At 41.1% G+C, this 12,313-nt stretch overlaps 1 protein-coding gene across 1 annotated transcript in view; it reads left to right on the top strand.

The window, feature by feature from the left end:
• The first annotated feature begins 5,091 nt into the window (after positions 1-5,091).
• The window catches only part of MS3_00000935 (uncharacterized protein), a 48,709-nt gene continuing 41,487 nt past the window's right edge, over positions 5,092-12,313 (top strand). The window contains exons 1-6 of the mRNA XM_051208502.1: positions 5,092-5,195; positions 5,227-5,382; positions 5,419-5,575; positions 5,605-5,696; positions 6,742-6,982; positions 12,200-12,289. Of these exons, the coding sequence (XP_051075253.1) occupies positions 5,116-5,195; positions 5,227-5,382; positions 5,419-5,575; positions 5,605-5,696; positions 6,742-6,982; positions 12,200-12,289 (816 nt within the window). The 5' untranslated portion in view covers positions 5,092-5,115. The remainder of the gene's footprint in view (positions 5,196-5,226; positions 5,383-5,418; positions 5,576-5,604; positions 5,697-6,741; positions 6,983-12,199; positions 12,290-12,313) is intronic.

Raw genomic sequence — 12,313 nt, 5'->3', positions numbered from 1 at the left:
TGGAAGAAAAACTGAGTATCAAACCTACTTGCTTAACGCGCTCAGGCAGAGCTGTAAAACAACCCAAACGCTATGTACATTTCGCCGAATAAAAAAAATCTAAACAAACAATTACTGATGTACTATACCATTATACTCACCCGATTTTTCCCAACAAGATCTATGATTTTTTTTCTTTTTTTTTACAGTGTACATAATTAACCATATTTTTTCCCCACAATTATTCGTTTTGTCACATTTTTTTTATAAAAAAATTGTTACAATAATAAACGAGTAAACTCTATTTAATTATTCATTTGTTGTACACACACAAAAAAAAATAGGCAGTTCATTTTTTTGGGGGGTCAGTAACAGTTCTGTACATTATTATTATCGTTAGCAAACCAAGATTTTAAATGACGGTATTCTCATTACTTTTGTTTGTCATGCTATGCCACATCACCGCTATTTTCACGCAATAACACACTGTATATTATTAACGTACATGTCATACGCATCTCCACATTGTTAATTAGTAGTATGATTTGTTTTAGCAACCACAGTACTGCAAAAATTCATAAATTTAATACGACATACAAGAGAGAGATTAGATAATACGCATGATGCCTGAGTATGAAGTTCAATTAGTTTGTTCAACATAACATTACATTTTTCTTTATTAGATTTCGCCAGCCGCAAAAGATTAGACACATTTGGTTGTAACTTATTAGATCGTAAGAATTCATAGAAATGTCTTGGAAATTGCTTGGACTCATGTAATCATCAGGAGATAAGCGAGATAGAGGGAAACTCCATGGTCAGTCGTAATTGTCAAAGGGCAGTCAAAGTGTGACGCCCATAGTTCAACGAAGGAGGAAAGGAACTGTTTCAGTAGTAATGGTTCTGAAAGACCATCGTATGAGACAATACACATATGTTGAGGAACAAGAATATACTTTTAATTTGGAAAATGTTCCACCAAACTAAAATGAGTGTGATTGAGACGAGGTTTATGGGTTGCATATAAGCTTAAGTAAAATGCACTATGTTTAATTACCATGTAGTTTTGGCAGTTTACTCAGAAAGGTGCCCACACTCACATTTTTATTTATGGAAGGCCGAATAATCCGTTTCACCCTGAGGTTGCTGTTTGCGAAGGTTTGAGCAATGCATCGAAGTAGATCGCGAGATGTAATCTGGTTGTCATGATTCTCGAGGTGAGTAACTGTTTGAGGGGGAGTTAAAATCGTAAGTTGGAGGTTCGTGGCGGATAAACAGGGTGACTTCTCGGCCTTTAACAGGGTTGAAAATACCCCACAACAAAACGCATATTTAGGACTTACCTATAAGGAGCACAACTCCTCCTATAGCTCTACCAGGGCTAATGCCGGTCTCGAACCCGAGTGAAGGAGGAGGATTGTGTAAGTAGTCAGCATCCCCATCCCGTAGAAAATAACCTTGCTAAAAGAATGCCAATCCGATTAGACGAATTAAACCATTTAGACTCTGCTCATCGAGTTAAAAGAAGAATTATGACGCCTCACGGTGAAAGCCAAGATCCTTTGGAAATCATGAGACCGACACCCCCTTTAATAACCAGAGCAACAGCTTTTACAGGTACATGGAATGCTCGGACGATTTAAGAGGCCAGGGGTATCAGTCAAGTGGCAACGTAAGAGAAGAGACATAACTTGGCAGTACTCGAAATCAATGAAACACACTGGATCTGAGCTGAACATCAAATGTTAGGTACGGAGAGATGTTGCTGTACTCTTGTCATGAAGAGGAAAATGCTTTTCACACGTAGGAAGTTGTTTTGATGCTGTCCAAAGAAGCACGTGCTGCGCTTATAGGATGGGAGTCTCATGGACCTTAGATCAACAGAGCACCATTCAAAATAAAGAATGAGAGAATCACAGTGACTGTTATCCAATGTTATGCACCCACCAATGATAGCAAAGACGATAGTAAAGACCAGTTTCGTGAGATGCCGCAATCGATCGTAGAGAAGTGCTCAAACAAGCACCAGACCATCTTGATAAGAGATTTAAATGTCAAAGTCGGAATGGAAAACACCGGGTATCACAGGACAACATGGACTAAGAGAAAGGATCGAGAACGGCAAGATATTTGCAAGTTTAGTTGCATTCAGCAAATTGGTTATGGGCGGCGCAATATTTCCCTAAAAACTCATACAAAAATCCACATGGATCTCACCGGATCCCACCACAAGGAATCGGATCGACTAGATTTGTATCACTAAAACTTCAGATCAGTAGAAAGCGTGCAAACAAAGAAAAAAGCTGACATAGCTTCATATCACCGTCTGGTGGCTACCGAGATGAAACCGAAGTTAGCGAAGCACTGGAAAGCTGGGGAAACAGCAGTAAAAAGTGTCGGTACAACACAACCTCAAGATACTGACAAACTCAAACAATTCAAGATAACTTTCAATGACAGGTTTCAAGCCTTACAGGATCTGCTAGATGAAGAAGGAACTACTATGGAGGACAACTGGAAAGAGATCAGAGAAGCATTGACTTCAACATGTCAGGAGGTTCTGGGAGACAACAAGATCATTATAGGGAATCCAGTCTCTATCGGAACCCTGTTTTGGATTCAAGAAAGGGAGAACAAGAAGACAGCAATTAACAACAGTCGAAGATGATCAGGAAAAGTAAAAGGCATAAGCTGAATGCACAGAAGCAAACAAGTGACGAACAGCATTAAAGCTGACAAGCAGAAATATGTGGAAGACCCAAGGACGACAGAGGAAAAAGCTGCAACAGAAGGAAATGTGTGACAGCTATATGACACGACGAAGAAACTGGCAGGCAAATATAGTAAACCAGAGAGACCAGTGAAAGGCAAAGAAGGCAAGTCAATAACTGAGATTTAAGGACAGAAAGGCAAATGAGTGGAACATTTTGAGAAATTTTGAATAGGACAGCTTCACTAAATCCACCGGACACCAAGGCAACACACGCAAACCCTCCTATAGATGTCACTTCACCAGCTACAAAACAAACTACGATGGTCACCACAAATATCAAGAGTGGGAAAACATCAGGACCTGACAGTATACCAGTTGAAACAGTGAAGTCAGACATGACAGTAAACGCGAACATGCTTCGGGCGTAAGGGCAAGGATTAGAAAAGTAAGAGACACGCCCATACAGTTGAAGAAAATATGGAACTCAAAACATCTATTCGCAAGCCAAAATCAAAGTCAGAATCTCCAATACGGACCTCAAAACAGTCCCATTGTAAGCAGCTGGAACCTCCAAAACCACTACCATCGTCATCAAATAATTACAAGTATTTCTAAACAATTGTCTACGTAGGATACTTAATGTCCGTTGACCGGATACCACCAGCAAGTCTACTGTGGAGGAAAACAAACTGGTTTCCAGCTGAAGAGGAAATTAGGGAAAGATTCTGGATGTGGATAGGAAATACACTGATGAGATCATCAAACTGCATCACAGGGTAAGCGCGAACTTGAAATCCTGAAGGGAAAAGGGAAAGTGGAAGACCAAAGAACAATCTATGTCAAGAACTGAAAGCAGACATTAAAATAGTAAATAGCAACTGGAAAGAACTGGAAAGATTTGTCTAGGACAGAGTTGGGTGGAGAATGCTAGTGAGCAGCTTATGCTCCTTCACTACGGGAAACAAGCGTCAGTGAGCAAGTATCAGAAGCATTATACCTCGATCCGGTGAATCGCAACAGCCTCGAGAAGGATCACAAATGTTTACAGGTGCTGTTTATCTATTTTAGGAATGTGGCCTGCAGCTATACGAATTCGGTTATACGCTTTCACGAAGTCGATTTTCGGGAGTACAGTTGTGTCCTTCAAGGTGTCTGTCAGGCTATTGATGTGCTATCGAGTGACTTTGTAATGGTATTGGTCATAACCACACAATCTTCAAAGCTGAAAGTGAGGTAACTGGGAAAATAGATATTCATTATTTAACATGAAGAGAAGGCCAACAATGGTGAACTCGGGAATATTCAGTTGAAATAAATCGGATGGCATGGCTCAGCTTTGATAGCGCGGTTATTGTTTTGTAACTTATCTCTTTTATTCATACTAAATATATCATTCTATCTCCAGACTGAATATGTTCACCAGACGTGGGCAACATCATATTAGTAATTCTTGTAATAGGATGAGTCAGCATAAACGATGGTGTGACTTCCGCATAAGATCTTAAGGATTAGGTAGTCACATCATGATGAATCTAAAATTTTAGGATTAGGTCTATCGTTAGAGCAGTACTAATAACGAACGTAGATCACATTTCTACAAGGTTTTCGTGATGAGTCGTCATAATCGTCAAGTGGATAACAACCATTGCTATCCTTTTAAAGGATCATATCAATGGGAGGTGCCGATGAGTTGTTTGATTGCCGGATAACTCCTAAATTCATCATATGGTCGAACTCGTATTTATCTAAACTTAGCTTTTCAAGAGCCGTCGGTAAAACGATTTTAAGTTAGGAAACCGATTGTACATGCATTAAAATAGGGAAATAGAGTAAAGTATTTGCAAAACAATAGGAATGGGACGAATTTACAATAAAGAACTTCGAGCGTGCAGGATTAGTTTTTCAGTCAGCAAAGTTAATCAGACCCTTCAATAATTTTGTTCCCACACGCTGAACACGTTCAAGTGAATCAGTATCATTTACCAGATATGGGCTAGCTGCCTGAATACAGTACTCTAAGTGTGGTCTTACATAGATGGGATACAAAATTCAAAACATTTCCTCGTCAAAGCATTTGAATGCTCGGTGATGTGACCATAAGGCAAGAGAACCTTTGACAGTATTTCAACATGATCTACTAATATTTATTACCCATTGTTGTCAAATATATCTAGGTTCCTACCTGGTAGCATTGGTGATCCACTGCTACTGGATGCAGGAGCTCGTCAAGTGAGAGCTTCTTCTATTCCGTTCAGAACAATTTGAATTTATTTAGAGGAATATAATACAGTAGTTGTAAAAAATTAACATAGGCCACTAATCTGACTCATAAAGATGACTATGTGTTAGTTCACCGAAATGAGTTTTAATATGCCGAGATTGAAGGTATAAGTGATCAGCGCGAGAAGTGTTTTTGTTGCCAAATGGCCAATGCAGTTGATAGGTTTATGAAATGTATGCGTTCTGGAGCAGACCCAACTAAAATTCTTGACGAAATCCAGAAGTACAAAATATATTTAACGTGTCATTTTTAGTCTTCTCTCAACTAACAATTTTCCTGGAATTTCGTGTGCAAACTTAGAGAAGTTGGTGTTTGGTCCTGAAGGGCTTATTAGATTTTGCGAATCCTCCACTCAGAAGAGCGAATATGCAGCTGAATTTATTTTAATGCTTGTAAGGTTCGGAATATTGTAGGTTTGACGTCATAACATTTTCTGACGAAGCAGATCAATTAAACTTTTGAATCTCAAACGAAAGGACCATCTTGTGTCTGTGGTTTTAAGTGTTACGAAAAACAGCAGGAAAGAAGAGCTTTGGATCAGCTGTCTTTCACTGTTGACAAACGAAAATCTTGCTGAGACTATTGGTTCTTCCAAAATTCTAGTACTGCTAAATATTAACTTATATTTCAGTCTGATATGACATGCGATTTCTTTCTGCAGATACATACTGTTGCCACAAAAAGCTCTCAAGTTTTGGAGCAAGCATCCGCCGCTTTCTATAGGTAAGTTATGCGTGTTGTCTTGGAATTCTGATTATAATTGCGGACCAAGTGGTTACGTGATCTATGTTTCTGCCTTTGAGCTCATGATAAAATTTTCCACAAACATCGTTGTACTTTTCGATATCTGATTGTATCACATTTTCGTTAAAGTGTACGAATCTAATGTTTTCTTTAACTGATAGCAAACTAGCTCACATCTACCCTGATGATGTTACCGATGTTAAACCCATGTCTACCCCTAGTGTTAGGTCGTTTACAATTCATGTGACATCTTAGTTGTAAATGTGTCTCTTTGTCTGGCACACATCGTTTGAATGTCATTAGATTATTGTGGTGACTGTAGCATGCACATATAGTATCCCAATCAGCGTCTTGCAATTATTTGGATTGAGAATGAAACTCAGTGTCTAATTTGCAACCTGAATAATTTATGAGGCCGAGGACTGACGAATTATTATTTTGGATCATCTCATCGGTCAGTTAACTTGTTTCCTTCTAGGCACTTTGTGTTGTTAGATGAGGTCCTCAAGATGCTGGGGATTGATGACTTAGGATTCTTGGTAAAACTCAAATATCGTTCAATATAACAGTGGGCCATCTATTCTTTGTATTCTTTCGGACGCTTATTCGTATCACTTAGAATGTTTTTCTCGATTAGTCGTCTTCACTCATATCTTCAGCTGGTTTTACTGTTCATGTTACAAATTAAAAAGAATTAAACTGCTGCACTATTACGCAATGTATCCTATCGTTTTGTCCCTGTAGCTATTTAAACATTTTCGTGTTTTCGTTTGTTTTAGAGGAAGATATAATGAACTGATATTTCCTCTGTAGGTATATTCTACTTCCTGTATAATGAGCCGGAATTATTTTATCTATGGTTTCAAGTAAATAATCCGTAATTGTGTGGGTAAATAGAAGTAGAACGAATTTTTTTGATGTGGAAGTTTACATGATCTAGGTTCATGTTTTCAAAAACTGTCCAGGTCATCCTGGGTAGTTTTCCTATCATATGTAAAGTAACAAAACTGCCGTTCATTTATAGGCTGTGGGAGTCCCAAGTTGATCTGTTTTTGCGCCAACCTACTTTATCGGCTTTACATTCTGTGGTCCAAACCCTGGCTTTTGGCATGGCTCTGGCTAAGCTTGTTCCGGAGAAATATATACAAAAGTTAAGCCGCTTGTCTGGAAAACTGATCGATGTCGAAAGGAAGTTACAGAGTAGTGGTTTAGTACCGAAGGCCCACTTTTTCAGCATGCGAGAAGTTGTTGACTTATCTCCCATGGTGAGCTTACTCAGATCATCTGGTTGTGTCCTTTGTAATGTTATCTAGTTGTAAAAGTATTTTTTGCCTATGTTATTTTCGTAATTTATCGGTGTAAAAGTTTCGCCAGCTTTTTTTTACACAGTGAATTTGACATGCGTTTCATTTGTTTATTTCTGATGATATTGATATACTGTTTAAGCTCCCAAAACTTCCTGTTAACTATAAACCATCATCAAAGTTAACCTCATCGACTGAGGTGGTAAGGATATGGATTACATACACATAACCACCTGCTTCGACGGGCGGTGCTTTCTATTGCAAAAGTAGGTAGAAAGAAAGTTGAAAACGACCGAACTAAAATGTAGGATCACTCCACGAAGTCATTAACTGTAAGTCTGAGTGATTTAGTAGATGCAGATTATTTAGTTGTGGTCTACATTATAATCGTTACCGGTGATTGGAGACTGGGTGATGTTTCGGAATCAATCACAATAGCATAGGTCTATTCACGCTTTATATCCCTATGAACCCTATAAACCCCTATAAACCTTGAGTCTCAATATTTCTCCACATATAATTTTCCACTCTGCCTTTTCAAACCATATTTCAAAGATTCAGTCTTCTTTTATATCACTGTTACTACATTATTTAGATCTGTTTTGTTATTCTCGTCTCGTTGTCGCGTTAATCTGGTATGGTAACTTGGACCAGCGCACATCTGTGTCAGGCTCTATGTTAATGATGTCTGTTTTTCGATTGGGATTTATTAGACGGTTTTTGCCTATTAACGACTATAACTAGGAAATAAAGTCCCAGTAAAGCTGCTCTGATATCCCAACAAATTTCTTTTGGTATTATGGTCGTGAAATCTACCAATGTTTATCAAACCTGTGGTAATTAACGAAATTACTACTACTGTTACTTTTTCTTCTACTACTATACCAGATTGTCATTCTATATACTAACCGCAGGTACTATGTGGATATTCAAGACACGATTAAGAGAAGTAAGAATTTATAGTCGATCACACCTTTATAGTTGCTTCAACTGAAATGAGTATTTTTTTGTCCTAGTCATCCAACCACTTTAAAGCATGAGTAATAAGTTGATGTTGTCTTCCAAATGTGATTTTTATTTTTGAGCTTGTTTCTCTACACTTAAACTTATAAGAAGATACAATGTGTAGAAAATATGTGTTTTGCGTTACGCGTTGATATCCGTAGTCGTACAACACATCTACTTAACCTTTCATTTATCATGATCTGAATATCGTTGGTGAATTTATATTATTTATTTATTTGAACACATATTGGTACAAGAGTGCGCCAAATATATATGCGCCACACAAAACAATGAGAATTTAAGGGGAAGGAAGAAAAGAGAGAATTATAACGAGGAGATTGATGTAAGGTAGTGTAATAATAATGGTAAAAATGGGGGAACGGAAAGGTACAATCAGAAGAAATCTTTCAGTTGAGGAAGATACAACCACTTTTTATGAAGAAAGTAAAAGGTTACAGCAGGATCGCCACTGGCTTCTATTCTGAGCCATATCTGATAACGTCTCTAGCCACTGTGTAGCACCATCTCTCAGACCCCAACCAGGGAGTCGTGAAGGACCGACAAAAGCCAGTCCTTTGCAACTTTCTTTCATATCACGACACCATGTCATATACTGACCACCTCTCCGCTTTCTCCAACCAGTCCCAGAGTCGGCAAATAATGCACGACGTGGAATTCTCTAGGACGACATTCGTAGAACATGTCCAAGCCACCGAAGTCGGTGTTTCAAGATGGTGACACCGATTGCATTATCGTCTCTGTGCCCGAACACACGATGCCGAACCTCTGCATTACTAACATGGTGTTGCCACTGGATGTCAGCAATCCTTCGGAGACAACGATGATCGAACACAGAGAGTCGTCTAACGTCCTCAACTCGGAGAGGTCAGGTTTCACAAGCATAGAGCGAAACTGCTCTCACCGACGCGTTGTAGATCCGACCTTTTACAGCCAGACTAACATCACGAAGGCGCCAAAGGTAGCCCAGATTGGCATAAGCCGCTCTGGCTTTCACTATTCGTGCATTGATCTCATCACTCACACCCCCACCAGCACTTATGCAGCTACCCAGATACACGAACTTCTCGACTATTTCTATCTGTTCACCATCCAGGGTGAGTACAGGATTAGAATCCTGCCAGTTTTGTGGAAGTACTTTGCACTTCGAAGGTGCAAAGCACATACCATACCTACGGACATTGATTGCCAACTGATTAAGTGCGGATCGCATGGCTTGAGCATTATCGCACAGTAAGACAATATCATCCGCATACTCAAGGTCGAGAAGTCTTTCTTCAGGCAACAGATCCACACCGCCATTACTTACATCCATCAGAGCTGTTTCCACAATATCATCGATGGCAAAGTTGAAGAGGAATGGTGAGATTGGGCAACCCCGCCTAACCCCACTGCTCGAATGGAACAATGGAGAGAGGTGGTTGTATGCCCTCACTCTGCCTGAGGGGTTTTTATATAGGGCTTTTAGGATGCTAATAAACTTCTCAGGCACACCCTTCTTCAATAGACAATCCCAGAGAACAGTCCTATCCAACGAATCGAAGGCAGCCCTGATGTCAAGAAACACCACGATTGTTGGCCTTTGATAAGTATGACGGTGTTCTAACATTTGGCGGAGGGTGAAGATATGATCAATACATCCTCGACCAGAACGAAATCCAGCCTGCTCCTCGCGAGTCAATCTTTCTCGGGTTTTGAACAACCTACGAAATATAACGGAAGCCAATAGCTTGGACGCAATCGAAAGTAGACTTATCCCCAGGAACGACGTGAACCCTTTTTAAAGATAGGGACAATTATCGACTCATTCCATGAAGTTGGTACACTCTCTAGTTCCCAAACTTTTGTAAACAACGTCGTCAATTCCTTAGTCAGAAAGTCATCACCATCTTTCAAAAGAGACGGAGGTAAGTCATCTGGGCCAGGTGATTTGTAGCTCTTCAAGAGTTGGAGTTCCTTGCGGACTTCCTCCTCGTTTGGTGGATCAGTCGTCACCGGCCATGGAGGGCAGGACAGTCTGACCGATGTTGTCGGAGCAGCAGGCCAGTTGAACTGCCCTTCGAAAAATTCTGCCCATCGTCCAAGACGTCGATGGATGTTAGTGATTGGCATCCCATCATCCTCGCAGATTGTTTCACTCACACCAGACTTCTTGCTGCCAGTGGCTCGGATGAGCTGGAAGAGCTTCCGGTAGTTACCAGATGCAGCTGCTGCTTCCAGCTCATTAGCACGCTCCGACCACCAGGCTTCTCGGTCCTTACGCAAGCTTTGCCCAATTTCCTTACGTAACATCCTTCGTTTATGGTCAAACTCACGGTCACCCGGAGTAGACCGACGGGCTTCAATGAGTTGTAAGGAACCAGAAGAAACCCAGTGCTTAAAAGCGGGACGTTTCGCAAACCCACAACTGACTGTATCCGCCATTTTCATGGCGTCATGCAATTGCAACCAATGCTCATCTATACTTTTCGGTGGAGTGGTAGCTAGCCTAGAGGCTAGCTCGGTTCGATACTTACTTGCAACAGAAGTTGCAACCAGCTTGCTAACATCAATCCGTTGGTGGCGGTCACTTCGTTGTCCACTGAAAAGTAAGGCAAGATTGGCGCAGACCAAGGCATGGTCAGAGTCCAGATAGGTACTCCAAAAGGAGCGGCAGTCTTGTACACAACCACGCCAGCGGTAGCTGGTCGCGATGTGATCAATCTGAGTCCAGGCTTGAGATGTAGAAGGGGGACGCCAGGAGGCACATCGGCGATGACTGTGCCGAAAGTTAGTGCTGGCCAGAAACGGGTTGTGGTCTGTGCATAGTTGCAGTAGACAGTCCCCGTTATCTGTCCTGCGACCAAGAAGTCCCCATCGGCCACCTAAACGACTCTCTTCTGTGCCTAGACACCCGACCTGAGCATTCAAGTCTCCGGCTAGTACTACAATATCTGTCGAACGCACTTTCTGGAGAAGAACAGATAACTAGTGGTTAAACTCATCCTTGATTGCATCCGGGCTGCAATCTGTCGGGGCATAGGCGGATATGACGAAAAGACATCGTTTCTCACGCCGATTTCTTCTCACTTTGATGGAACTTTCTAATCTAACAGCACATAACCAACCGACTGTTAATGGGGATCCAATCGATTAATGCTGCCTCAACTCTAGCGCTTAGTGCGACACCAACACCAGCAAGACCAGGCGAAGATGCCACAGGGTCCCCGGATAAGCGCACGTAAAACAAGCTTTTCGAAGCGACAGATGGAGATCGAATTTGTAGTACTTCGTCAGAGTCTTGAATACGGGTCTCGGATAGACAGCAAACATCGATATGAAGACTTTCTAAAGACATAGCCAGCCCTATCTGTTGTCCGACCTGCATAAATGTGCGAACGTTGAAGGCAGCCAGTTTGAATGGTGCACGTGGTTTCAGAAAAACTGTTTCAGTACTCATATTCGGTGGTAGCATACAATTTTCAACCGGACAGTGACTCGAGAACGTTTAGATGCAATCGAATTTCCACCATAGACGAGCTGCTGTATAAGTCGAAAAAAAGTATCAATAGAGTGGGAATAAAAGAGGGTGAATAAAGACGTAGTAAATAATAATAATAATAATATTGCGAGTCACTTGATTGTTATTTGGAGCGAGAGTAATATTTTTCATAAGTAGATAGTTTATCATGTTTTTGTGTGTGGGCTGAGATACTGCCCGGGTGCCCAAACCGAAGCAGGTGGTTTTCTTAGGGGGCCACACCCCGATCCTTTGACCTAAAGGTCTAACCCACAAGGCAGTGGAGCATCGTGAGGAGATGCAGTCCCATGGCAGCCGGTGATCGAAAATTGGTTCATACGCCATTTGTTCCCGCAGGATACTGGAGCCCATGTGCACCATTGATTTGGAATCCGGTTAAAGCGCCGGACATTCGCTTTTCGTTCTCTCATTTTTGTGAACAACACCCCCGCTACGATAAGGCAGTGAGTAGGACTTCCCTGGCAGAGGCTGTATACGCGTGGCCGTGTGAGAGTATTTCGAGAGGGAGGGCGAACCCACTCCACTCCCGGCCATACCTGGGCATTTGGGGGCGAATTTATATTTTTGTTCTAGATATATCAATAGTATAAGAATATGTTATCCAGTGATTTTAAATGACATGCTTTTATTTTCAGAAAATGCTTTCAATGATAGCCGATATTTTGTTGCAGAAACCTGGTCCAGTGCTGGTTATCCTCAAGCAACTTGTATCCATGTTTCCTGCCGTAAGTCCTGAGTTACTTGCATCA

This window comes from Schistosoma haematobium, chromosome 1 (genome assembly GCF_000699445.3).
Source record: "Schistosoma haematobium chromosome 1, whole genome shotgun sequence".
Taxonomy (NCBI): domain Eukaryota; kingdom Metazoa; phylum Platyhelminthes; class Trematoda; order Strigeidida; family Schistosomatidae; genus Schistosoma; species Schistosoma haematobium.
This window is presented reverse-complemented; position numbering and strand designations above follow the sequence as displayed.